This window comes from Narcine bancroftii, chromosome 4, assembly GCF_036971445.1.
Source record: "Narcine bancroftii isolate sNarBan1 chromosome 4, sNarBan1.hap1, whole genome shotgun sequence".
Taxonomy (NCBI): Eukaryota; Metazoa; Chordata; class Chondrichthyes; order Torpediniformes; family Narcinidae; genus Narcine; species Narcine bancroftii.
In genome coordinates this window covers 259,021,657-259,046,764 of record NC_091472.1, presented here as the reverse complement: position 1 = coordinate 259,046,764, position 25,108 = coordinate 259,021,657, and the positions used below count along the sequence as shown (strand labels likewise).

Genomic DNA, 25,108 nt, shown 5'->3' with positions numbered 1-25,108 from the left:
TGGCGTGGGCTAGTTGGGCTGAAAGGCCTGCTTCCACTCTGTATGACTCCATGATTCTATATAGACATTAATCTCTTTCTTTACAGAGGTTTCTGCCTTCTTTGAGGTTGGAACATCCCTCATATACAACTTTCAGGAATTTTATGGGATTGCCAAGAATCTCAGTGCACATTTATCTGCCATCTACATGGACAAGACCACTTCTATGGAAAACACTGCTTTCAGCTTCCAAACATCACAAGCTCCCAGCATCCTCCTGTATGTGGATACATACCACGATGAGTATTTGGCTGTAATGTTGCTGCAAAATGGTAAGTTCAAATGAAACCTTGCACACAAAATTAATATTTACAAATCCCCAATCAGAATTGCCCTGTTTTAAATGTACAGTGATCCATGTCTCCCTTGGTAAAAGGGTATCCATAAAATGTTTGGCAGAATGCTTTTTTTTAGCCCTAATGGTTGAGGAAAATTGGTTTCAATTATTAGTCACTGAATCAGTATTATCATGCCAAACCTAAGCACATTTGCTTGAGTACATTATCCCAGCCTTTGTGAATAAAATATATCTATGAAAATAGTTCATGATTCACTAATGATGGCCACAATTACTTCATCCCAAAATGATGAATTATGGGTAAGAGTTTGCAGTCTGTGGATAGAAAAATATATTATTTAAATGGGTGTTGGTGCAGCTTAACTTTCTTCTGTTCAGTTTTTCAGGTATGCCTAAACTTCACAAGATCAATGGTGTTTAGACCGTTGATTTGTCAGATTTTGTGTCTCTATGGTTAGATACCCTAAGTAAAATTATTACCAATTTGTGTGAGAATTTGTGATGTGGACGTGCATTATCTTTCTTACCCATCTATAAGTTTGAGAGGAAAATCTTCAAAATAAGTTGTCACATGAAAACAAAACAGCAAGGAAAAATAGTTCCAATCTTCCTGAATAGGATGTGAATGTTGGTGAAACACTCTCAGGTGAAGCATTAATGGACAAGATAGACCTGATGCACTGTTTCTGTGCTATATCAATTTAACTATTTTAGCTATCCAGTCTATTTGCTTAGCTTTCTAGAGAAAACAACCCTGCCCATTTCCTTTTTGCATGATAGGAATCTTCCTTAAATGTGTTTTAGTCTTGACTTTGCTGCGCAAAGTTTAAGAGTTCAAAGTTCAGCTTTATTGCAAGAGTACTAAAATGTCAAGACCTTTCTTTTTTCTGTGGGCCAGGTAGAAAACTGTACTCAAGAAAGGATGTGTATATAAAAGAAAGAAATGTAAACAAAGAAAGAAATAACAACAAACTGTACAATAGAGAAAATAAATAATCTATAATAAATTATATGCAAAGTAAGATTCTTAAATAAGTCTCTGGTAGGGTCTGTTATTTAGGAGTCTGATAGTCGAGGAGTAGTAACTGTTCCTGAACCTGATGGTATGAGTCTGTGGCATCTATACCTCTTTCCTGAAGGCAATACCGAGGACAAAGCATGGCCTGGGTGGTGTAGACACATGATGATTGTTCCTGCTCTCCAATGGCAGCATTCCATTTAGATTTTCTCAATGCTGGGTAGAGCTTTGCCTGTGATGCACTGGGCTGTGTCCACTTCCTTTTCCAAGGCTTTGCACTCAGAGGTACTTTTGCCTCCATAACAAGTCATGATTCAGCTGGTCAGTACACTTTCCATTCCACATCTGTCGATGTTTGCAAGGTTTTCAATGTCCTACCAAACCTCTTCAAACTCCTGAGGAAGTAGAGGTGCTCACATGCTTTCTTCATGATGATGTTCATTCATTGGGTCCATGAAAGGTCCTCAGAGAAACTCCCAGGAATTTAAATATGCTCACCCTCTCTACCACTGATCCCCCTATAGGATCCCTTTGTTTGTTCCTTCCTAATATCCACAATCAGCTCCTTAGTTTTCATGGCATTGAGTGCAAGATTGTTGTTAGTAGGCTATTCAGGCAAGATTTCAATTTCCCTCCTGCATGATGACTCATTTCCCCTTTTTATACAACTCACTACAGTACTGGGGTATCAACAGCAAATTTGCAGATGATGTTGTTGTTGTTTTACTGAGCCACACAGTCATATGTGTAAAGTCAAGTCGAGTTAAGGTTATTGTCATCTGATTATAAAAGTTCAACCTGACAAAGCAGCGTTCTCCGGTCCTCAGAGCAAAAACACGTCGATGCACAACCAAATAAAACACACATACAGACAAATAATACATATGCAGGACAAGTATTATATCGTTTTTGACAAATGAGAGCTTTGGATGCTTAGTGTGAGCAGTTCCTTTGGTCATTCAACAGTCTCACTGCTTGTAAGAAGCTGTTCCTTATCCTGGTGGTACAGCCTCTGGTCCTCCTGTATCTCTTCCCCGATGGGAGCAGCTGAAAAAAACTGTGTGCAGGGTGGTAGGTGTCGTCCATGATGTTGCGTGCCCTCTTTGAATGACGATCCCAGTGGATCATGTCGATGGAGGGGAGTGAGACTCCAGTGGTCCTTTTCGCCTCTTTTACCGTCATGTGGATTGACTTCTGATCCATTTCTCTGCAGCAACAGTACCAGTAACTGTGATGCTGTTGGCCAGGATGCTCTCGAGAGAGCTCCTATAGTAGGATAACATAATGGTGGCCAGTAGCCTTGCCTGCTTCAGTCTTTTTAGGAAGTGCAGTCACTGTTGCACTTTCCTGACAAGTGAATGTCCACGATGGGTCGCTAGTTAAGAGAAATCCAAGGAACTTGGTGCTCTTCACTCTCTCTACTACAGAATTATTGATGTGTAGTGGAGGTGATCATTCTTGGTCCTTCTGAAGTCCATGATTATCTCCTTCATCTTGTTGATGTTGACACTCAGGTTGTTGCTCTTGCACCATTTCACAAGATTTTCCACCTCTTCTTTGTTGTATGACTCATTGTTGCTGATTAGGCTGACTTCTGTTGTGTCATCTGGTGATGCAGTCCATGGGTCAGGTTGCATGAACAGGAAGGGACTGAGCACATAGCCCTGAGGTGCCCCAGTGCGATGGTGCTCGTTATTCTTCTACTGACCCAAACAAATCGTGGTCTTTCTGTAAGGACGTCCAGGATCCAGCTACAGAGAGGGGTGTTGTCCCAGCGTAGACAGGTTCTCAACTAGCCTCTAGGGAATGATTGTATTAAACACCGAGCTGAAGTCAATGAACAGCAGCCTGGCATGATATGTCATTTTCCTGGCAGGCTAGGGAGAGTAAAGTGACAAGAATATAGGATCATCTGTGGAATGGTTTCTTCTATAGGCAAACTGAAATGGATCCAACATCCCTGGGATGTGTGCTTTGGTGCGTACCATCACCAGACACTCAAAACATTTCAAAATGGTGGAGGTCAGTGGAGTAAGGGCTAAGACAGATCCCTGTTGTGCTCCAGTGCTGATAGAGATTGTGGAGGAAATGTTCTTACCAATCCTCACTGATTGTGGTCTAGAGGTGTGGAAATCAAGAATCCCATTACACAGTGGGGTATTGAGTCTCAGGTCTGGATTTTGTTGATCAGTTTTAAGGGGATGATTGTATTGTGAAGGGTTATGGCTGTCATGTGACAGCACTGCCCACTACCTCGTTGGAGGACACAGCAGCTGCCAATCAAGGTTTGGTTCCGCCCCACCCATTAGTGCACACCTTGCTGATGGTCGCATGTAAATTACCTGGATTGGACTTTCCAGCCTGCCTGTATTGGCCTTGGGCCATTGGCTGTTGTAATTGCATTAAGTCTCCTGGTACTGAGCCATTGGTCCTTGCTAATGACCTAGGCTGGACTGGACCCTCCAGCATTATAAAGTGACATGTGTTGTTTGTTCTCTCTCTTTGCCAGCTTGGGACCTCCCTGCTTCACTCCAGGCCTAGAAATGTGGAAGGGCACTGGAGAAAACTGTTGGTAAGATGTGCACTGTTAAAAGGGTTGGGAGCATTTAATTAGTGTTCCTTGAAGCACAGAGCTGTGCCTGCACTTCGTCAAGGGCGGTGGGGCATTGTAGTGATTTTTCCTTGATCATTGTATGTTCCAGTTCATTGTGTGTGTCTGTATTTTGTGTGCACGCTATTTTCCCACATTTGATTTTAATTGTCTGCTATTACCCATGGCTGCTGTAAAGTGTTTGTGTGTGTTGCATCTGTTACCATTGTAACACAACTGATTGCACTCAGAGACAAGTGAGGAGTACTAGCACACTTTTAATGGCTTGCAGTCAATGGCCAATAGATACAATAGTCCTCAGATGAATCTGGGGTAAGGTGGGAAAACCAGGGTAGGAGCCAGCCATCTGAACAATACATAGGCAATGAATCTCAGTTCACTGCATTCACCCTTTCCTTCAGAATTGAATCTGTGGGTGAAAAACAGAGACTTTTTTTTTAAAGTAAAACTTTACAAATATTTACAAGTTAAGTCTGTCAGGGGATATGGTAATTCTGGTCAAGTGCTGCAGTACTGGAGGTTTTTGGGCTTCCTGAACCTCCTGGACCCCCTGTGGTACAGGGTCAGTGTGTCTCGAGAGCTCCAGATCAGGTTGTGGGTGGATTGGTCCACTTACTGAGCAATACCCTCTGGGTCCTTGAGTGGGGTACTCGGTAGTTCCTGGCACACTTGAGGCATCGGATCCTCAGTTCTGGCGGGTGCCAGGTCTCTGATTGAGACTATGTCCTCTCTACCGTCAGGATATGCCATGTAGGCATATGTTGGTTGGTGTGCAGCAGGTGCATTCTCCCAATCAGGGGGTCTGTCTTGTTCCTCCTTACGTGCTTTCTCAGCAGGACCGGCCCTGGTACCATTAGCCAAGCTGGGAGAGTAGACCCAGATGAAGATTTCCTCTTTGGGTTCCCTTTATCTCAGCAGACATTCACCTAGTGCCCTCTCTTACCGCACCTTGCACACATGGAGTCCTTCAATGGGGCATAGGGGTGCTGTGCCTGTCCACAGAATTAGCATCCCCAGTCGCGCATAGCTGCAGCAGACCTGGTCCTCTGAAAAGGCGCCACTTATGCCCGTGAGGTCATCCGCTCCCAGTTGGTCCTACTCAAGTACTTTTGCCAGCTCCAGGGTGTTGGCCAAGTCCTTCCCCATCTCTAGCAGTTGGTGCCTCACGTACCTCGACCTCACTCCTGCCATGAGAGTGTTCTGAATTTGTTCCTCCTCTCACACCCAGGCTGTGGCCACTTTATAGCAGCATTTTCTGGTCAGGGCCCACAGTTGAAGAATATAATCATCCAGGGACTCACCTGGACACTGCTGAGATTGAGAGTATCGGTGCTGGGCCAGCACATCATTCTGGGGCCTCATGTAGCAGGCCTTCAAGCCTTCTATGGCCAACTCATAGGTAGCACAGTCTCTGATGACAGTGTACCCTTTGGGGCCAATTCGAGAGAGAAGTGCCGATCTCCAGAGACTATCAGAGTTGAAGATGTTTTGTGTGGCCATCAGGTAAGACTAGAAGCATTTCTCCAGAGGGTCGACTTGCAGCATGCCTGGCTTCAGCAGGGCTCCCATCCTGTTTCAAAGTTAAGCTTTTAAAATTGTAACGTAACTGAATGCACTCATATACATGTAAAGAGTACAAACACACTTTTAATAGCTTGCAATCAATGGTCGGTAGACACAATAGTCTTCAGGTGAATCTGAGGTAAGGTAGGAAAACCAAGGTTTATATTAGGGTAGGTGAGGGTGGAGCCAGGGGAGGAACCAACCATCTGAACAATATGTAGTGAATTCCAGTTCACTGCAACCATTTCCCACACTTGCCTTCTGTAAATAAAATCCTTCCCCATCAAAACAGTGTCCAGAGTCCTTGCCTTTGAGACCTACCAAACCTGTTTCCTCACTCACAACAATGATGTTGTTGAATGTCAAACTGTAGTCAATAAGTGCATCCTAATTTATGCATCTTAGTACTTTGGATGGCCTTCAATACTAAAGAAATATTTGGTGATTTCTGCACTCTTCTGATCTGTCACAAAATTATAATTTCTCCAGATTCTTATTTCTGCCGTCCCATTGGAAAAACTCGCAGATTTCTGTGAGATTTCCCTGGAGATGTGTGCAATTAGATCATTACAGATCTCAAGATAATATTGCATGACCCACAAAAGTCATTGATAACTCATAGCAAGGCTGTCACTGTCACTGATTCTTGCTTGCATCCAATATCATTTTGATATCAATGATTTTATATATTTCCAAATCTGAAGTATTGTTCAGATGATTTTATTCCATTTTCATTTTCTGGTGTCTGCTTTCCTTGTGAACAACATTATAAGTTAATTGGTAACACTTTATTTTAAACATAATTGCACCTACTCTATATATCTGCTTTCCAAATAGTTAGTGTGCTCACAACCTTCCATGGTATACTACAAGCATAATGCAACTTCAACTTTTGACAAATGTAATTTGTTCTTGTTCATTTATGGTTCTACTGTCTCCCTTACCTGCTCCCATTCTCACTCCTTCAAATATTTGCTCTCAGTGGTCTCCACTCTCACTTTCACTAACTTTTTCTATCCTGTAGCTTATCTCTTGACTGCCCTTCAGCTCTCCCCAACCTCTGCCCTTTATTTCCAGCTACATCTCACTTCCCAGTTTAGTCTTGATAAAGAGTCCTGACTTTAAATGTTGACTGACTATTTCTTTCCATGGGTCCTACTGGACTCATTGAGTTGCTCCAGCTTCACTTTGTTTTGCCAATTGCCCTTGGTGGCATTGCACAGACCAAGGATAAGCTAAAATAAGCAAGCAGAAAGTTACAGATAAAAATGGACAATTGTTCCTTTTAGTGAGAAGCATCCTGCTCCCTGCAGCTGAGTTATCAAATAATATATGCCTATTGACCGTTACAACAATCAGAGCTCCTGCTCTGCATGAAAGTATTGAACAAAAAGATTCCTCATTTCTTTTTCAATACTTTTTAAAAAAAAAAAAAACTTTTAGATTCCTTTTTCATGAATTTCAATCTGTTTTCAAACTGCGTTTTTATTCAGTCATCTACTGGTGTGTTTATTCAATAGTCAGTGGTAATCTCATTGTGTACCAAGACTTAAAACACATCAGGGGTCATCTTGGTCACACCAAGAGCAAAATCATTCTGTAGAAACAATATGTAACGTATCTCAGTTATTCATGTACATTTAATACACTGGACAACAAAGATTTTGTTTCTAAGCACCATGTGTTTTATGGATTTTGGATTACTAATCACAAAATTCACCTTAAAATTTTCCTATCACGTACCATTTTTTTAAAGATATGGCCTATTTTTGTGATTTCCTGTCATATTTTAAGTCTGCTTCAAACATACAAAACCATGAACAACATGTCATTGAAAATTCATTTTCTGGATTCGCACTTGGACTTCTTCCCTGCTGGTCTTGGTGCAATCAGTGACAAACATGGTGACGGGTTTCACCAGGACATTGCAACTATGGTAAAGCCATATCGGGGCAACTGGAATCCATCAATTCTGGTTGACTGTTGTTGGACACTGACACGAGAGACAATGGGTGTAGAGTACAAATGAAAATCAACAGCAAAACATTTTTAGGTCCATTGAACTAATGCAATGTGTTGGCATCATTGAGATTAATCATGCTAAATTCAATAAAAGTTAATTGAATATTTATCCATCTTCCTGAGTTATATAGCAAATCTGAAATTATCCTTGTGTTCGGCTTGAATTTTCTATCATATCAACAATTTGTTTTCAAGAAGCAAATCTTTGGTGGGGGGAAAAATATTGCCCAATGTTATTTTACTTTTTTGTGTTAATTTGTATATTTATTGGCTATTTTTAACACTATGCATTTGGCAATCTTTTGACCAAATGAAAACTACTTTAAAGACAAAAAAAATTGAAAAATTATGAATTTGATGGGTAATGTGATGTATTTCCTTCCAATATTTAGTTCCATTTTCAACCCCTGTGATCAGACTCATTTCCTTCACTGCTAGATCCCATTAACCTGATCCGAAGTGTCCAAGTTGATCCATTGATTGCAAGGTGGAGCAGGTTTTCACTGAGGTACTTCCACTAGAATGCCCTGATGAACTTGTGAAGTTCACTGGCATCAAATACATTTGAATTACTTAAAAAAAAAAAAAAAAATGTCTCCACTGTCCATTGAAAAGCAGCCAACAATTTTCTGCAGAACTGTTAGCTTGAGGTAAGTTCCAAAGGCCCAATGCTTGAGATTTGGCCCAAGTCTAAAAGGAAAATGATAGTTAAAACAGAAATGAAAAATGTAAAGAAGACAAAAACAAGAAAATCTGCAGATGCTGGGGTCCAGTACAGTATAGAAAAGTGCTGGGGAAACTCATCAGGTCACATAGAATCCATAGGAAATTGTTAAAAAGTCGTCATTTTGGATCACCTGCAAATTGGAGGAACACTGGGCATGGCAAGATGGCACAGAAGAAAGATGTTTGTTCCACCTTTCCCCAGCTGGATTATTAAATACTAATTTTAAAAATTTATAAAAGTGTTTAAAAATAATATTTACAGCTTTTTGAACAACAGTGATCCATTATGGCGACTAATGAGAAGAAATCTAAAACTCAACTTCAGAAGAAATTACCATATAAAAGTGTAGAAGAACTGAGGACAACCTGTACAGGTGAATCCACGGAGTCATTGTTGAGAGCCTCCAAGCCTCAGGACTCATGCCTGTTCAAGCTTGACCTCGGCACTGATTCTGCAGTCGCAAGATGGCGCCAGCATTCTGGTGAGTTCGATCGTTGCCGACCCTCATGCACATGAAGCCGTGTGCATGGGCGGCCTGACCGACAAAGGGGCCCGTGAGCCCACAACATTGCTGGGTAGCCCAGGGATGCACAGTGTAGTGTCGGAGGACACTCCTGCATGTCCAGCGGTTCTGCCGGGCATGCACGGGACATCCCGGATCTGAGAACTTTTGGAGAAAGTGTGGGCTGTGGGGGAGCCCGAGCACCAGCGTCGGGTGTCCAAAGCTGCAGCTGCACAGTCAAAGGACCTATAGTGACTGAAGAAGAACAGGAACTTACCTTATTGGAATTTGCCCAGGAGGAGGAGCCTGCAGTTAAGGAAGGTAGACCTCAAAAAGTGGCTATGGAATCTGGATTGGTCTCAGTGTTCACTGTTTTGGAAGGTATTGCGTGCCAAATGGACAATATGTCAAAACAAATGTCAACTCAAATAACCCAAAGATTTATGGAGGTGAAAACAAAAATGAAAACTTTGTGTGATGAAATGTCAACTATGAAACAAGAAATGACTGTAGTTAAGAGTGATATTAATAGATGTATAAAATCTATTTATATTGTACAAGATAATTTTTTTTAAAAATTGAAACAGCCTTTACTAAATGTCAAAATCAGGTGAAACACAATAGAGAAAAAATGGGAAAAGTGGAAGGTTCTTTTGTAGATTGGGGGATTCAAAAAAAGGGATTTATTGAAGAAGATTGATTCGTTGGAAAATCAAAGCTGAAGAAATAATGTGAAAATAGTTGCTCTTCCAGAGGACTTTGAAGGTTCCGTCCGATCTAATAATTTTTTTTAAACATTGGATCCCAGAGGTAAAGAGCTTTTTGCTGAAGGTTTGGAACTGGATCAGGCCCATGGAGCGTTGAGGAAAAAAACACTTCCAGGACAAACACCGAAGGCGGTCTTGATTTGTTGTTTGAAATATCAAGATAGAGAAATTATTTTACGAATGGCAGTACAGAAAGCACGGCAGAGTCAATCCCCGTTGATGGTTCAAAATAACTTTTTTTATGCCGATTTGAATCAAGAGGTTATTAGATGATGACAGGAATTTAATTCTGCTAAAGATGTCTTATGGCTAAAGGGTTATAAGTTTATTTTTCATTATCCTGCAATTTTGAAGGTTTTTTACAGAAACATTCATTTTCAATTTTTTGAGAACGATCACGATGCTTTGGTTTTTGCTAATTCTTTGCCAGAATTGTGAAGAAATGGTCTCCTAAGAGGAGGGTAAACAGAAATGGGAATGGAAAGAAGAGTTGACACAAAGTCTTCTTGATATTGAAGATCCAGAACAATCATTTGGTTGAATATATTTATTATATTTGATTGTTTTTAATTACATAATGAATATGTATCTGGCTTGGGGGGTGGATGACACTGAAAGTGAAAGACTGTCATCTACCACTAGTGGGGTTACCACACCCAGATTTTTAGGGTGTTACTACGTTTTGATGGTTTTTATTATTTTTGGGGTTTTTTTTATTGAGGGGTGGGATTTTTTTTGTTTTTGAAGAATTATAAAGGGAGTGTTATTTTATAGAGTATAAATATATTAGTAGCTAGTAAAAATGTCTACTTTGAATTTTGCAAATATTAATGTTCAGGTATTAAATAATCCAATTAAGCAAAAGAGGGTATTGGCTTATATTTTTAAAAATGAAAATTGATATTGCCTTTTTACAAGAAACAAATTTGACAGAAAATTAACATTTGAAATTGAAAAGAGATTGGGTTGGACATTTGTTTTCTTGTTTTAATTCTAAGGCAAGAGGGGTGTCGATTTTGATTCATTAAAAAATTACCATTTGAATTGGAGTCTTCAGAGGGAAATGCTGGTAGAGTTTTATGGGTGAACTGTAAAATCTTTGCTGAATCTTGGACTTTGTTTAATCTTTATGTGCCTAACATAGATGATGAGTGGTTTATTTCAGAAGCTTTATTACTGTTAACTCAAGCTAATGAAAATATTTTAGTTGGGGGAGATTTTAATTGTGTTTTGGAACCTTAATTGGACAGAAACCCGAAGAGTGTAAGGAAATCAAAGATGACAATACAAATCAATGCATTGATGAAAGATTTAAATCTGGTAGATATTTGGAGAAAGGTTAATCCTACAGAGAAAGATTTTTCTTTTTATTCATCATGACATGATTCGTTTTCTAGAATTAATTTCTTTTTGGTATCAGCAAACCTACAGAGTCGAGTACTGCAAGTCGAATATAAAAGTAGAGTTATATCAGACCATTCATTATTTTTTTTTCTGTGCAAGTTCAGAAGTGGTACATTTGTCGTATAGATGGAGGTTTAATGCAATGTTATGGGAAAAAAAACAGAGTTTGTTACTTTTGTTAAAGAGCATATCTCTTTATTTTTGACTGAGAATATTAATTCTGTGGATAGTTATTTTGTATTATAGGACGCGTTAAAAGCTTATTTGAGGGGACATGTTATTAGTTATTCTATGAAAGTTAAGAAACAATTTATGGCAGAAAGTTTAATGTAGGAAAATCGGATTGCTGAGTTAGAGAAAGATTTTCAGAAGGATGTGACTGAAGACAAAAAAGTTGCCTTTTATAATTTTTTTATGATTTATCTAATGTATTTAGAGATGTTAAAAACAAGTTCTGAAGAACAGAAGTTTCCGGAATCTTGTTCAAGTGCATTAATAGCTGTTATTCCAAAAAAAAGATAGAGATCCATTAAAATGATCTTCATATAGACCTATTTCTTTATTAAATGTAGATTATAAAATTATAGCAAAAGTATTAGTTAATAGACTTGCTACATATTTACCTAAGTTGATACATATTGATCAAACAGGTTTTATTAAGAACAGAAATGCATCAGATAATATTCTTTGATTAATTACTTTGGTCAATGCATACCGAAAGCAGCCTAATCATCATTAGATGTAGAAAAAGGCTTTTGATAGGGTTGAGTGGGATTTTTTTTTATACAAGGCGTTAGAAAAGTTTAAATTCTGCCCTTTTTTATTGGTTGGGTTAAAGCTTTATATACGAACCCGATTGCTAGGGTGGTGACAAATGGTCAGATTTGACTCGTTCAACTCGGCAGGGCTGTCCATTGTCACCAGCCTTATTTGCATTGGTTATTGAACCGTTAGCTCAGACTATTAGACAGAATTATGAAATTAGAGGGAGGAACGTTATGAATGAAGAATACAAGATTAATTTATTTGCAGATGATGTATTGATATATTTGACGGAACCTGAACAGACGTTGGAGCAGTTACCAGAGTGTTTGTTGAAATTTGGAGAATTGTCGGGATATAAAGTTAATTGAGATAAAAGTGAAATTTTACCAGAAGGATTAGATTATTCAGAATTTAAAAGTACTACAAAATTAAGGTGGACAAATAAAATTAAATATTTAGGTGTGTTTGTAGATGTTAATTATCAGTCATTGTATCAGTTAAATTATGTGCCTATATTAAAACTGATTAAAGGTGATTTGATTAAGTGGAAAGATTTTCCATTAACTTTGATTGGTAGGGTAAATTGTATTAAAATGAATATTTTCCCCCGAATTCAATATTTATTTCAGTCAATACCTTGTTTACTTTCAAGGGGTTTTTTTCAGGATTTAAATAAGGCAGTATGGGAGTTTTTATGGAAAGGTAAATTAGCTTAAATGGCATTGTATAAACTTACATGGAAATATGCGTTAGGTGGACTTCAGTTACTACACTTTCAAAATTTTTATGGAGCGGCCCAGTTGAAGTTTATTAGTAGGTTGATGGATCTAGATTAACCTCCTAGCTGGGCTAAGGTGGAAATGGCATGTATTTCTGAGGTCGAGGTACATGAATTTATATTTCGTTGGAACTTGAATTTGTTAGAGGAACATAATATCCCAGTATTCAAACATTTGCTAAAGATCTGGATTTTTTAAAAAATAGGGTTTTGATATGAAAAGATAAATTATCAATTTTAACTCCATTGTATAATAACCATCTTATTTCTTTTTCAATGTTTAATAATAATTTAAAGAGTTGTTGATTCTAAGGGTATAAAGACAGTACAGGATTATTTTGAAGAGGGACAATTTCTTTTAATCAACTGAGAGAGATTTGATATATCTGTAAATTCTTTGTTTGTGTATTACCAACTTAGAGCCTTGGTAAAGGACAATTATGGTAGAGAGATGAATTTGCCTACTTTGTCAAGATTTAAGTCTTTGATTTCCTCTGTACCAAAGAAGGGTTATATTTCAGTTATGTATAATCTGCTACAAGATAATATGGATAAGCCGGATTGGAAAAAAAATCTAAACTTAAATGGGAGAGTGATTTAGTGTTTATTTTTCCTGAAGATGATTGGGTGGATATGTGTCAGGATAATGTAATTAAATTGACTAATGTAAGATATGGAATGGCTAATTATAATTCTTTTACATCATTTATATTTGTCTCCGGAGAAACTGAAAAAATAAGGGTTTAGTAATTCAGATTCATGTTTTAGATGTGATTCATGTATTGGAATGTTTTTACATGCTGTTTGGATTTGTGTTAAAGTTCAACCATTCTGGCAAGGAATTAAAGTAGTTTTGGAAAAACTGTATAACTTTACATTACCATTAGACCCAACGATTTTCTTGTTGGGTAATTTGATTTCATTGAGAGAATTGGGTTTGGATAAAATTCAAATTGCTTTTGTATGTTTGGTGATATCAGTAGCGCGTAAATGTGTTGCGAGTACTTGGAAAGACAATACAGAGATTAATATATTATGTTGACAAAATGAATTGAAAGCTTGTATTGCTATGGAAAAAATTACCTAGAATTTACATGATAATTATTCCTTTTTTGTTAGTAAATGGTCTCTATATTTGGAATATATGCAATTAGATATACTTTGAATTGTTATTAGCTTTTATAATTTAAAAAAAAATATATATATATATTTTTTTTTTGGCTCCACTTAAAGGAGCTGGCTGAAGGGGTGTGAGGGTGGGATTGTTATTTTTTTTTAAAAATTTTTCTGGGGTTTTTTAGTTGTTTTTGTTTTTTATATATTTATCTTTGTAAAATTAATTTTTGATTATTAGACTGTATGTTATGTTTTTTCTATCTTTAAATAAAATTTGGGAAAAAAAATTGGAGGAACACTGGTCTTTCATCACCTTTTATTCTGTCTCCAATCAGACACCATCAATATTGTCCTCAAATTTCTATTAACTCCATCTTCTGCTCCCTCACCCTTCTGCCTCTCTTCTTCCAGCTCCCCACCCCCCCCTTCCCATCCTTCTACCAGAGAGCCATCTTTCTTTGACCTCTGCCTCCCCCCTCTATTACTTCTGCTCTCGGACAGGGATCCACTTCTTACCTGTTAGACTTTACTCTTGCTCTTTCCTCTCCACCTCTTTATTCAGTAATCTGCCTGATTTTCAGCTCTCCTGAAGAAGGGCACAGGCCTGAAATGTCGACTATCTTACTTTGGATCTGCATGACCTGCTGAGTTTCTCCAGCACCTTGAGTGCTTTCTCTTGAAAAATATTTTAGATATTTGTGTGATAGAGTTCCTAAACCAACCTTTCTCTTTGGTGCTAAATCTCAACTTCTTTCTTCCAGAAATAAATGTCTTTATTTAAAAAAAACAACTGATTTCTCTAACCAAGCTTTGGGTTATCTCCTTGTATGCATCAAATTAGCACATTACTGGAAAGCACTGTACTCTGTCAAAGATGCTCTTGGAATGAAGTTTACTGTTCTGATGAATTACTGACTGAAATGTGACTAGCCTTAAATTCTTCTTCTTCTTTGGCTTGGCTTCGCGGACGAAGATTTATGGAGGGGGTAAAAAGTCCACGTCAGCTGCAGGCTCGTTTGTGGCTGACAAGTCCGATGCGGGACAGGCAGACACGATTGCAGCGGTTGCAGGGGAAAATTGGTGGGTTGGGGTTGGGTGTTGGGTTTTTCCTCCTTTGCCTTTCGTCAGTGAGGTAGGCTCTGCGGTCTTCTTCAAAGGAGGTTGCTGCCCGCCAAACTGTGAGGCGCCAAGATGCACGGTTTGAGGCGATATCAGCCCACTGGCGGTGGTCAATGTGGCAGGCACCAAGAGATTTCTTTAGGCAGTCCTTGTACCTTTTCTTTGGTGCACCTCTGTCACAGTGGCCAGTGGAGAGCTCGCCATATAACACGATCTTGGGAAGGCGATGGTCCTCCATTCTGGAGACGTGACCCATCCAGCGCAGCTGGATCTTCAGCAGTGTGGACTCGATGCTGTCGACCTCTGCCATCTCGAGTACTTCGACGTTAGGGATGTAAGCGCTCCAATGGATGTTGAGGATGGAGCGGAGACAACGCTGGTGGAAGCGTTCTAGGAGCCGTAGGTGGTGCCGGTAGAGGACCCATGATTCGGAGCCGAACAGGAGTGTGGGTATGACAACGGCTCTGTATACGCTTATCTTTGTGAGGTTTTTCAGTTGGTTGTTTTTCCAGACTCTTTTGTGTAGTCTTCCAAAGGCGCTATTTGCCTTGGCGAGTCTGTTGTCTATCTCATTGTCGATCCTTGCATCTGATGAAATGGTGCAGCCGAGATAGGTAAACTGGTTGACCGTTTTGAGTTTTGTGTGCCTGATGGAGATGTGGGGGGGCTGGTAATCATGGTGGGGAGCTGGCTGATGGAGGACCTCAGTTTTCTTCAGGCTGACTTCCAGGCCAAACATTTTGGCAGTTTCCGCAAAGCAGGACGTCAAGCGCTGAAGAGCTGGCTCTGAATGGGCAACTAAAGCGGCATCGTCTGCAAAGAGTAGTTCACGGACAAGTTTCTCTTGTGTCTTGGTGTGAGCTTGCAGGCGCCTCAGATTGAAGAGACTGCCATCCGTGCGGTACCGGATGTAAACAGCGTCTTCATTGTTGGGGTCTTTCATGGCTTGGTTCAGCATCATGCTGAAGAAGATTGAAAAGAGGGTTGGTGCCAGAACACAGCCTTGCTTCACGCCATTGTTAATGGAGAAGGGTTCAGAGAGCTCATTGCTGTATCTGACCCGACCTTGTTGGTTTTCGTGCAGTTGGATAATCATGTTGAGGAACTTTGGGGGACATCCGATGCGCTCTAGTATTTGCCAAAGCCCTTTCCTGCTCACGGTGTCGAAGGCTTTGGTGAGGTCAACAAAGGTGATGTAGAGTCCTTTGTTTTGTTCTCTGCATTTTTCTTGGAGCTGTCTGAGGGCAAAGACCATGTCAGTAGATCCTCTGTTTGCGCGAAAGCCGCACTGTGATTCTGGGAGAATATTCTCGGCGACACTAGGTATTATTCTTTTTAGTAGAATCCTAGCGAAGATTTTGCCTGCAATGGAGAGCAACGTGATTCCCCTGTAGTTTGAGCAGTCTGATTTCTCGCCTTTGTTTTTGTACAGGGTGATGATGGTGGCATCACGAAGATCCTGAGGCAGTTTACCTTGGTCCCAACAAAGCTTGAAAAACTCATGCAGTTTGGCATGCAGAGTTTTGCCGCCAGCCTTCCAGACTTCTGGGGGGATTCCATCCATACCTGCTGCTTTGCCACTTTTCAGTTGTTCGATTGCCTTATATGTCTCATCCAGGGTGGGTACCTCATCCAGCTCTAGCCTTAGGGGCTGTTGAGGGAGCTGGAGCAGGGCGGAATCTTGGACTGAGCGGTTGGCACTGAAAAGAGATTGGAAGTGTTCTGACCATCGGTTGAGGATGGAGATCTTGTCGCTGAGGAGGACTTTGCCGTCTGAGCTGCGCAGCGGGCTTTGGACTTGGGGTGAGGGGCCGTACACAGCCTTTAGAGCCTCGTAGAAACCCCTGAAGTCGCCAATGTCCGCGCTGAGCTGGGTTCGTTTGGCGAGGCTAGTCCACCACTCATTTTGGATCTCCCGGAGTTTGCGCTGAAGATGGCTGCATGCGCGACGGAAGGCTTGTTTCTTCTCTGGACAGGACGGCTTTGTAAGGTGAGCCTGGTGGGCAGCTCGCTTCTTTGCCAGCAGCTCCTGGATTTGCCGACGCAAGCATGGCGTCGGCAAGTGCAACGACAATGGGCGCCTCCTGTTGGAGCTCTGCGCAGAACAGCGGCTTGTCATTACAAACACCCTTTTTCAGCAGAGGGACAGCCTTAAGACCACCTGGATGCATCCCCGATCCAAACACTGGCACCTCCTGGACTACATCCTGGTGCGAGAAAGTGACAAACGAGATGTGCTCCACACCAGGGTCATGCCTAGCGCGGAATGCCACACTGACCACCGGCTGGTTCGCTGCAAGCTCAACCTTCACTTCAAACCAAAGCCCAGGAACAATAAAGCCCCCAGAAAGAGGTTCAATGTTGGAAACCTGCAGTCAGACGAAGCGAGAAGAAACTTCCAGGCAAACCTCAAAGCAAAGCTCGACGATGCAATCCGCCTCACGGACCCGTCCCCTGAAACCCTCTGGGATCAGTTGAAGACTACCAGCCTTAAATTACATTGAAAGTATCAATATGCTACAAAAGATACATATTTTCTATAGTCATGTAAAAAAATCTATCAAGTTACTAGCTGAACAATTAAAAGGAATTATTGCTTAAAAAAATAGTATTGGGTATGGGACCTTGTGAATGGCTTCTGTTCCTGCTGGATTCATTCACACCCCCTTGTTGTCAATTGTAAACCGAAGGTATGTTGCTGAGAGGCACATGAAGATGCACTTGTCCTTTCGTAATCTTAAATTAGCCTTTTGTCGTCTGGTCAAAACCTTTTCAAGATTTTGTAAGTGTTCACTGTCGTTTCAGCCCGTGATGATGATATCATCTTGGAAACACCCAACTGAGTCCATGTAGTAATTTGTCCATCGTTGCTTGTAAAATCACAGGTGTTGCTGAAACTCCGTGAGGCCTGTATAGAGGTGAATAGTCCCAGATGGGTATTGATTGCTTGGAACAATTCTTCTTGGGCATTGGGTGTTTGGGTATTTTGAGTGATGGTTTGATGGTGATTTTGTAATAGCCACAAATGCGAATTTCACCATTTGCTTTTCGATGGGCACAGCTCAATTGCTGTATTGTACGGTTCTAATATGCCTTCATGTTTTAGTCTGTTTAATTCAACCTCAATTTTTCCTTTCATAGCAAATGGGACTGTTCTGTCTTGGAAGAATTTTGGTTCTGCATTATATTTTAATTGCAGTTTGGCTTGAACACCATTGATTTTCCCTAATTCTTGTTGGAAAACTGCTGCATGGTTGTTGAGGATTTGGTCGAGTTCTGGATGGGAGGTGTCCATGTGGTTTACATTTAGTATTAAACCAATTTCCAGCCAGTCGAGGGGAATGTGTTGTAGCCAGCTTCTTCCAAAGAGTGCATCTACAATGTAGATAGTGTTTTTGGTTGCCGTTGTTTGTATTGTACTTGGACTGTACTTTTTCTAAACACTTTGATTCTGTCTCCTGTAATAGATCTTCGTTATTTCAGTTGTTTCCACTGGAGACATTGTAGCAAGCATTCCTTTACATCTTAGGGACACCTCTGTCCTTGTGTCTACTCCATCTTCAGGGGGGTGTCCATTTATTTTTAGCTGTATAAAGATTGCTGTGTGTGGTGCACTGTTAGACAATCAGACACACACAAGGTAAAGACTGAACAACAGGCTTTAATCCACAAAAACCTCCACAGAGCCAGGCTGGCTGTGGCTGCAGCCACCCAGTGTGAGGCCTCAGGAGGCCGGCACAGGCTTATATCCCAGAGGGTGATCGACACCCGACCGGGTGGGGCTTGATCCATTCAGGCCGACTGATTGACAGCCGGCCAGATGTTGTCCTGTCCCCTTACACTCCTGCAGGTACAGAGATTGCCACCTGCAATAGGCTGGTGGTGTACCACCACACTGTGTTTCCTCCATTTATTCCTTGGATGTATAATATTTCAAGAACTGAAATTTCAGGAGCTTGAAGGTCAGTCGTTAGGCTGTTATCATCATCATTGCCAGGTTACCTCATTCTCTGTGCAATTGTTTTGACTTTAGCTGCCTGTTTATTTGCAGGCCACCTGCGTTTTAGAAGTGGGCATTTAGCTTTGATACGTCCTTTTGTTTTGCAATGGTTGCATTTAGAATTTTTGAAGAAACAGGTTTTTGGTCGGTGATTGTATTTCCTACAGCAGAGGCATTGTTGGTAGGTCTGGTTGATGCACATCCAAGTTTTTAATCTTCCATTTCAGAGCTGCAGGCAGTTCTGTATGCAATCTGTAATGTAATGTGTTGATCCATTCCTAATAATTTTTGCCTTGCTTGGGGATTTGCCACCTCCATCACTAATCTGTCTCCCAGTGCCTGATTTGGGAACTGCTTAAAATGACAGTGCTCCACCAGTTTGCACAAGGATGCCAGGTATTTACTTATTGTTTCTCCTGGTTGTTTTCTCCTTTCATAGAATTGTTGCCTTTCTGCCATAACTGGTGGTATGGGGCTTAAATGGTTCCTTAGAGCTGTGCATAATTTATTGAATGTCTTTATCCCTAGATCCTTTAGGGATAGCAAGGTCTTAAGGAGTTGAAATGTTTTGCTGCCCTTTATACTGAGGAAAAGGGCATGTTTGCAGTTTACTTGACCTTCCACAATATTATGAGTTACACTGTAGTAGTTAAACTGTTCTACGTAGTTATCCAAACTTTCTTCTACTTTGTTGAATTCCCCAATCTTTCCCTCTGCCATCTTGGCACACTTTCATTTTGATCTTTTGGCAGAAATTTGTTGGGGTTGTTAGGTAGTTGTTTTCTACCTTTCTTCTCATTGTTGGTGCATGGAGCATGTGTAGGGTTCGTTTTGTTCCTCATCACCACTGTTGTGTATACACTCACACAGTTAAGACTCAGAGACGTGATGCTTTCTCATTCTTTACTTCCATGAGATTAACCTGGCTACTAACACACAGGGTTATGTATATGGAAGAGTAAAATCATGACGTGGGTGACATGATGTCCAGCAGAGGGCGAACTTGTACCCAACAGACTACCTTACTTTCTTTGGATACTGCATGACCTGCTGAGTTTCTCCAGCACCTTTTGGTATTGCAAGATGAACCACCTTGAGTACTTTCTCTTGAAATATCTTTTAGATATTTGTGTGATAGTTTGGTTCAGGAACTCCTTCCCTTTGGTGCTAAATCTCTCAACCTCTTTCTTCCAGAAATAAATGTCTAAAAAAAAAATTGATTTCTCTAACCAAGCTTTTGGTTATCTCCTTGTATGCATCAAATTGGCGCATGACTGAAAAGCATTATGCAGGTACACAATCCTTTATCCAGAACCCTTGGGGTACAGTGTGTTCTGAATTTTGAACTTTTCCGGATTTCGGAAAGCCAGCTTTAAGCCCACCTGAATTCTGCTGCTGTATCTACCCCATCCCCTTTTTGTCACATTGCCAGTCTCTTTCCCCCCCCCCCCGCCCACCCGACTCGCGCTGCCGGTCTCCACCCCCCCCGCCCGCCCGACTCGCGCTGCCGGTCTCCACCCCCCCCCGCCCGCCCGACTCGCGCTGCCGGTCTCCACCCCCCCCGCCCGCCCGACTTGCGCTGCCGGTCTCCCCCCCCACCTGCCCGACTCGTTCTGCCGGTCTTCCCCCCCCACCCGCCCGACTCGCGCTGCCGGTCTCCCCCCCCCCCCCCCCCCCTCCATTAGCCGGATTTTGGAGCTTTCTGCATTAAGGATTGTGTACCTGTACTCTGTTAAAGATGCTCTCGGAACGAAGTTTGCTATTCTGTTGTGTGAATTACTGCCTCTGAAATATGACTGGCCTTAAATTGCATTGAAAGTATCAATAAGCTACAAAATAGACATCTTTTCTATAGTCATGTGGAAAAATCTAACAAGTTACTAACTGGACAATTAAAAGGAATTATTGCTTTTTAAAAAAAAAATCAGATTTGTATGAGCATTGGCAATATGATAGCAGACCGTTCCAAAATAAATGAGACCTTTAGAGAATTTTATGCTGACCTTGAAACATAATCATTCTTAAATTCAGAAGTATAAATGTCTGATTTCTTCGAATAATTGAATTTACCGATACTTTCTCAAGAGAAACAGGATAGTTTAGAGAAACCTATTTTGCAGGAGGATACAGCTGTGGTTTATTTCCTCATTACAGTCAGGTAAATCTCCTGGACCAGATGGATTTTCTGTAGAATTTTATAAATTCTTCTCTAAACAGCTTGTACCTCACTTTGATATTGGCTGATTAGTTTAAAGAAAATAAATCACCTTTTGAAAAGGGAACTAGCCAACAGAATGTACTTCTTATAGACCTATATTGTTATTTAATGTTGATATGAAAATGTTATCAAAGGTTTTAGCACATAGATTAGAAATTTTTTAGCAACTATTATAGATTCAGACCAAACTGGTTTTATTAAAAATCGTTATTCTTATCATAATGCACATGGATTACACGCTATTTGTGCTTTCTACTCCATTGATTGAATGTGTCCTTTTATTAGATGCTGAAAAAGCATTTAATTGAGTTAAATGAGTGTATTTAATGGCTGCATTGAGTAAATTTCAATTTGGTTCATGTTATTAAATGGATTAAATTATACTCAAACCCCAAACTGTCAGTTCGTTCAGTTTACTAAAAAACCTTTGAGAATATCAACATCACATCACTATTTTATGCAACTTGAATCAACATATAGACCATTCTTTGTTTTTTGCTTTTTAAAATGTGTTTGATCACATAGAAGTCCCTGGACAGACCAGCATTCATTGTCACACTTGAAGCTTCTAAACTGAAATGTTTGTTGAACTGTTGCAGAGGACATATGAGAGTCACATGTAGACCATATCAGTTAAGGACAAATCAGAAATGTATTGAGCTTTATGGCAATTTTTTAGTTTCATGGTCATTGGTGTTGATGCAAGCTTTCTAATTCTAGACATCACATTATTTTAAAGCAAATTTCTGGATGAAGAATTTGTATTTCTGGAGCAATAGCCAGAACTCTGGATTTAACCACACACTTCTTTTAGCATTTAACAAAGTGGACAGTTATTTTGACTTGGTGAAAAACAAAAGTCTGCAGATGCTGTGATTGGAGAAAAATTACTGGAGGCACTCATCAAGTCGTGCAGCATCCATAGGCGCTCAAGATATATAACCAGCATTTCAGGTCTGAGTTCTCCCTTGAAGAATTTCTCCACAACATTATGTGGGCCCCTATAAGAAACATCCTCAACTTCTTTATTCTAATTTTAAAAAGTCAAAAGGTTGGTTTCAAAGGGATTTAAAAGGGAATTCTTTTCACACAAAGAATAGTTCGTATCTGGAATGCCCTGCCTGAGTTGTTGATAGAGGTCTGTTGTATTCATTTTGAATCAAGACAAGCATTTGAATTATCAAGGTGTACCAGTCCATGGACTAAACAAGTAAATGAGCCGAGACTAGAAGTTTAATAGTCAGCAGGGCAGAATGGTCAAAAGATCCTGCTGTGCAAATCAATACCATAACTCCTGACAACAGCCCTGGCTTCTCCTGAGTTTCCACATTATTGGTAACATTCTGTGCATTACTTGAAAGAAACTTGTACATCTCACCTTGAGGGACCCAACACTTCTGTGTGGACTGTACAGAGGGACAAAAGGGTACAGTTTAGATCCTGACAATCAGTCATCACCAAAGCAACAGCCACATTAAAGTTTTACTTCCAGAATCGCTGCACTGAGATGTTATGAATGCAATTAAGCTGGAGAAGGGAAAACATAATCTGCACGAGGATGACCCTTCAATGTGAATGCTGCTTCCTTTCCAGGATAAATGCATTCCAGAGAGAATTCTCTCAGAAGAGCAGACTGCCCACTACCAATAATGATAGAGTAGTACCCAGGGAATTGATGCAGAGTTTGCAGTCCCAAGGAAAAATATTAGAGCTTTTGAATTATGAATGACTCTCATCTCTTGGAGCTGCAGGAAACTGGGCCCTCGATTCCCAATAGAGCAGCAGATCTGACCCATGTTTGAGGTGGAGGACAGAGAAAGGAAAAACACAATCCAATGAAGTAAATTTGTTGGATGTAGAGGCTTTGGATCGCTTCAAAGTGTGGCCAGAGATGCTCTGAATATCCTTGGGGGCCCAATGATATGTAACAGCTGTAGTGCCATAGAATCGGGAGAACACATCAGTTTATCAGTAAAAATAAAGATACTGTGCAATTAATAAAATAACTGTCAGTGACTTTGAACTCTCGAGGATAAACTTGAATATCCTGATGTAAATCCTACAGTTAAATTAGACTGATAGAGGACTTTGTTCTGAACAATTACTCCAGCAGCACCTCCACATTGCATTTAGTTTCTGAAATTCATTCCACTGAAACCAATGGGAGTGACCTTCAGAAGAGTACAAATCCTAGACCTCTCCATGTTGCACGTTAAGCATATGCAATCAAACACAAAGATCTCCAGTCCTCTCCACTCATTGTCATAAAAATCACATGGCATTATTGGTGGATAAATGGACAACTGGCCACTATCAATGCCAATAACCCATTTAAATCAGTCAAGAATTTCTGATGTTCAAAAAAATTTCTGACCCTATGCTAAATCCATAATTTTGCCAAAATTCTCTGGTGTCTGGTAAGGTACGAGCAACTGATGACTTTCTACATGCAAGGGTCTACATTTAAGGCTTTATTTCTGCCAAATTTTGAGGGTACATTAGGCAAAAGGAGTCATGAACTACAAAACAGAACTTCAATTCAGATGTTGCAATGCCTTTCCTTCATAAATGTGAACCAGGGATGAGTGGATCAACACTCTAAATAAGCTCTTTGCTTTCAGAGTAGGAAGTGGAATTGTGATAGACTTTGCAAGGAGTTGGTATCAGTGCTCAGGATCTCCATTGTGTTTTGGTGGGAAGGTCAGGTTCACAGTCAGGTTGAGATGGGGGTGGTGTCCAAGGCTGAATCCTCAAAGAGGGAGGTGCCGTTCTAGTGATACAAGTTCAATCCGAATCACTTTTGCCATCCATTTGGAGTTTGAATGTTTTTCCTGTGACTGTGTGGGTTTCCTTCCTACATCTGAAAGCCATCTGAGTCAATAGGTTGATCCATTACTGTAATTGTCCCTTTGTGTAGGTAAGTGATGGGAATTGGGAAAAGTCAAACAGGATAACACAAATTAGTCAACACCAAATTGATGATCCAAAGTGCCTGTTTCCTTCTTGTATGACTCTATGATTCTACAGATAAGGTTTTAACTTAGAGGGCCTACCTGAAGCAAGTTCTTGGCACTAGATTCCATGCCCTGGGACCAGGTCTGGAAAATCCCATTGAAGTATGCCACAAAATGACCCTACCTACCAATCATATTTTCTGGAATGTCTTATTTCGCTCAATCTAGGCCTTGAGTAATTCTTGTGAGCAAGGGTCCAACATCACCCATGGACTCTGCATATGAATGATAACAAAATTTCCCTGATTTCCTTTCCTAATTTTTTTTAATGGGAAATGTTATCAGATAACAAAGTCCTAATAATTGTGCTGCACCATAGAACTTTTTGGTTAAGGCATTGCTTGTTACCACCAATTCCATGATTTGATTCCATTGAAGACAATGGAGCTTAATTTCAGTGCAGGAGTATATAATCAGAATTTATTGTCATGAGCAAGACATGAAATTTGGTGTTTTGTGGAAGCATCATAGTGCGGGGACATTCATATAACCATCTTATAACATTACAATAAAAATAATATTGCACGAAGAGTAAGGCATTGTCTTTGGTTCATTGACTATTCAGGAATCTGATGGCAACGGGGAAGAAGCTGTCCTTATGCCAGGCTCTGATGCACTCTCACGCATGTCCTGTTAATTATTTGCAAAGTCTCAGCACTCTGCAGGGTCCAACCGCCTCGTCCAACTGCTGTCGGCACTGTACAGGTTGTAATAGGAGCCAACAGTGGCTTAATTTAAAATATCCTAATAAAATTTAAACCTTTAAATGATCATTTGTTAATAAAATATTGTGATTTGGCTTTTAGCAGCATTCACTGGTCAGTGATAAGTGCCAAATTTAGGGGGACATCTTGTACAAGTGGAAATTCCAGGGTCGTCCTATATAAGGTGGGCCTATACAAGTAGTGTCATAGAATTGTGCAGCACAGAAACGAACTTTCAGTCCCTCCTCTCCATGCTGACCACCATGGGGCGGTTAGCACAACGTTTTTCCAGCACCAGCAATCAGGACCATGGTTCAAATCCCACACTGTCTGTAAGGAATTTGTACATTCTCCCCGTCTCTGCGTGGGATATTCCTGGGGGCTCTGGTTTTCCTCCCACTGTTCAAAATGTACCGGGGTTTGGGTTAATTGGGTGTAAATGG

At 40.5% G+C, this 25,108-nt stretch overlaps 1 protein-coding gene across 1 annotated transcript in view; it reads left to right on the top strand.

The window, feature by feature from the left end:
- LOC138762456 (contactin-associated protein-like 5) overlaps window positions 1–25,108 on the top strand; it is a 762,501-nt gene that overhangs the window by 557,107 nt on the left and 180,286 nt on the right. The window contains exon 15 of the mRNA XM_069936213.1: window positions 87–311. Coding sequence (XP_069792314.1) covers window positions 87–311 — 225 coding nt within the window. The remainder of the gene's footprint in view (window positions 1–86; window positions 312–25,108) is intronic.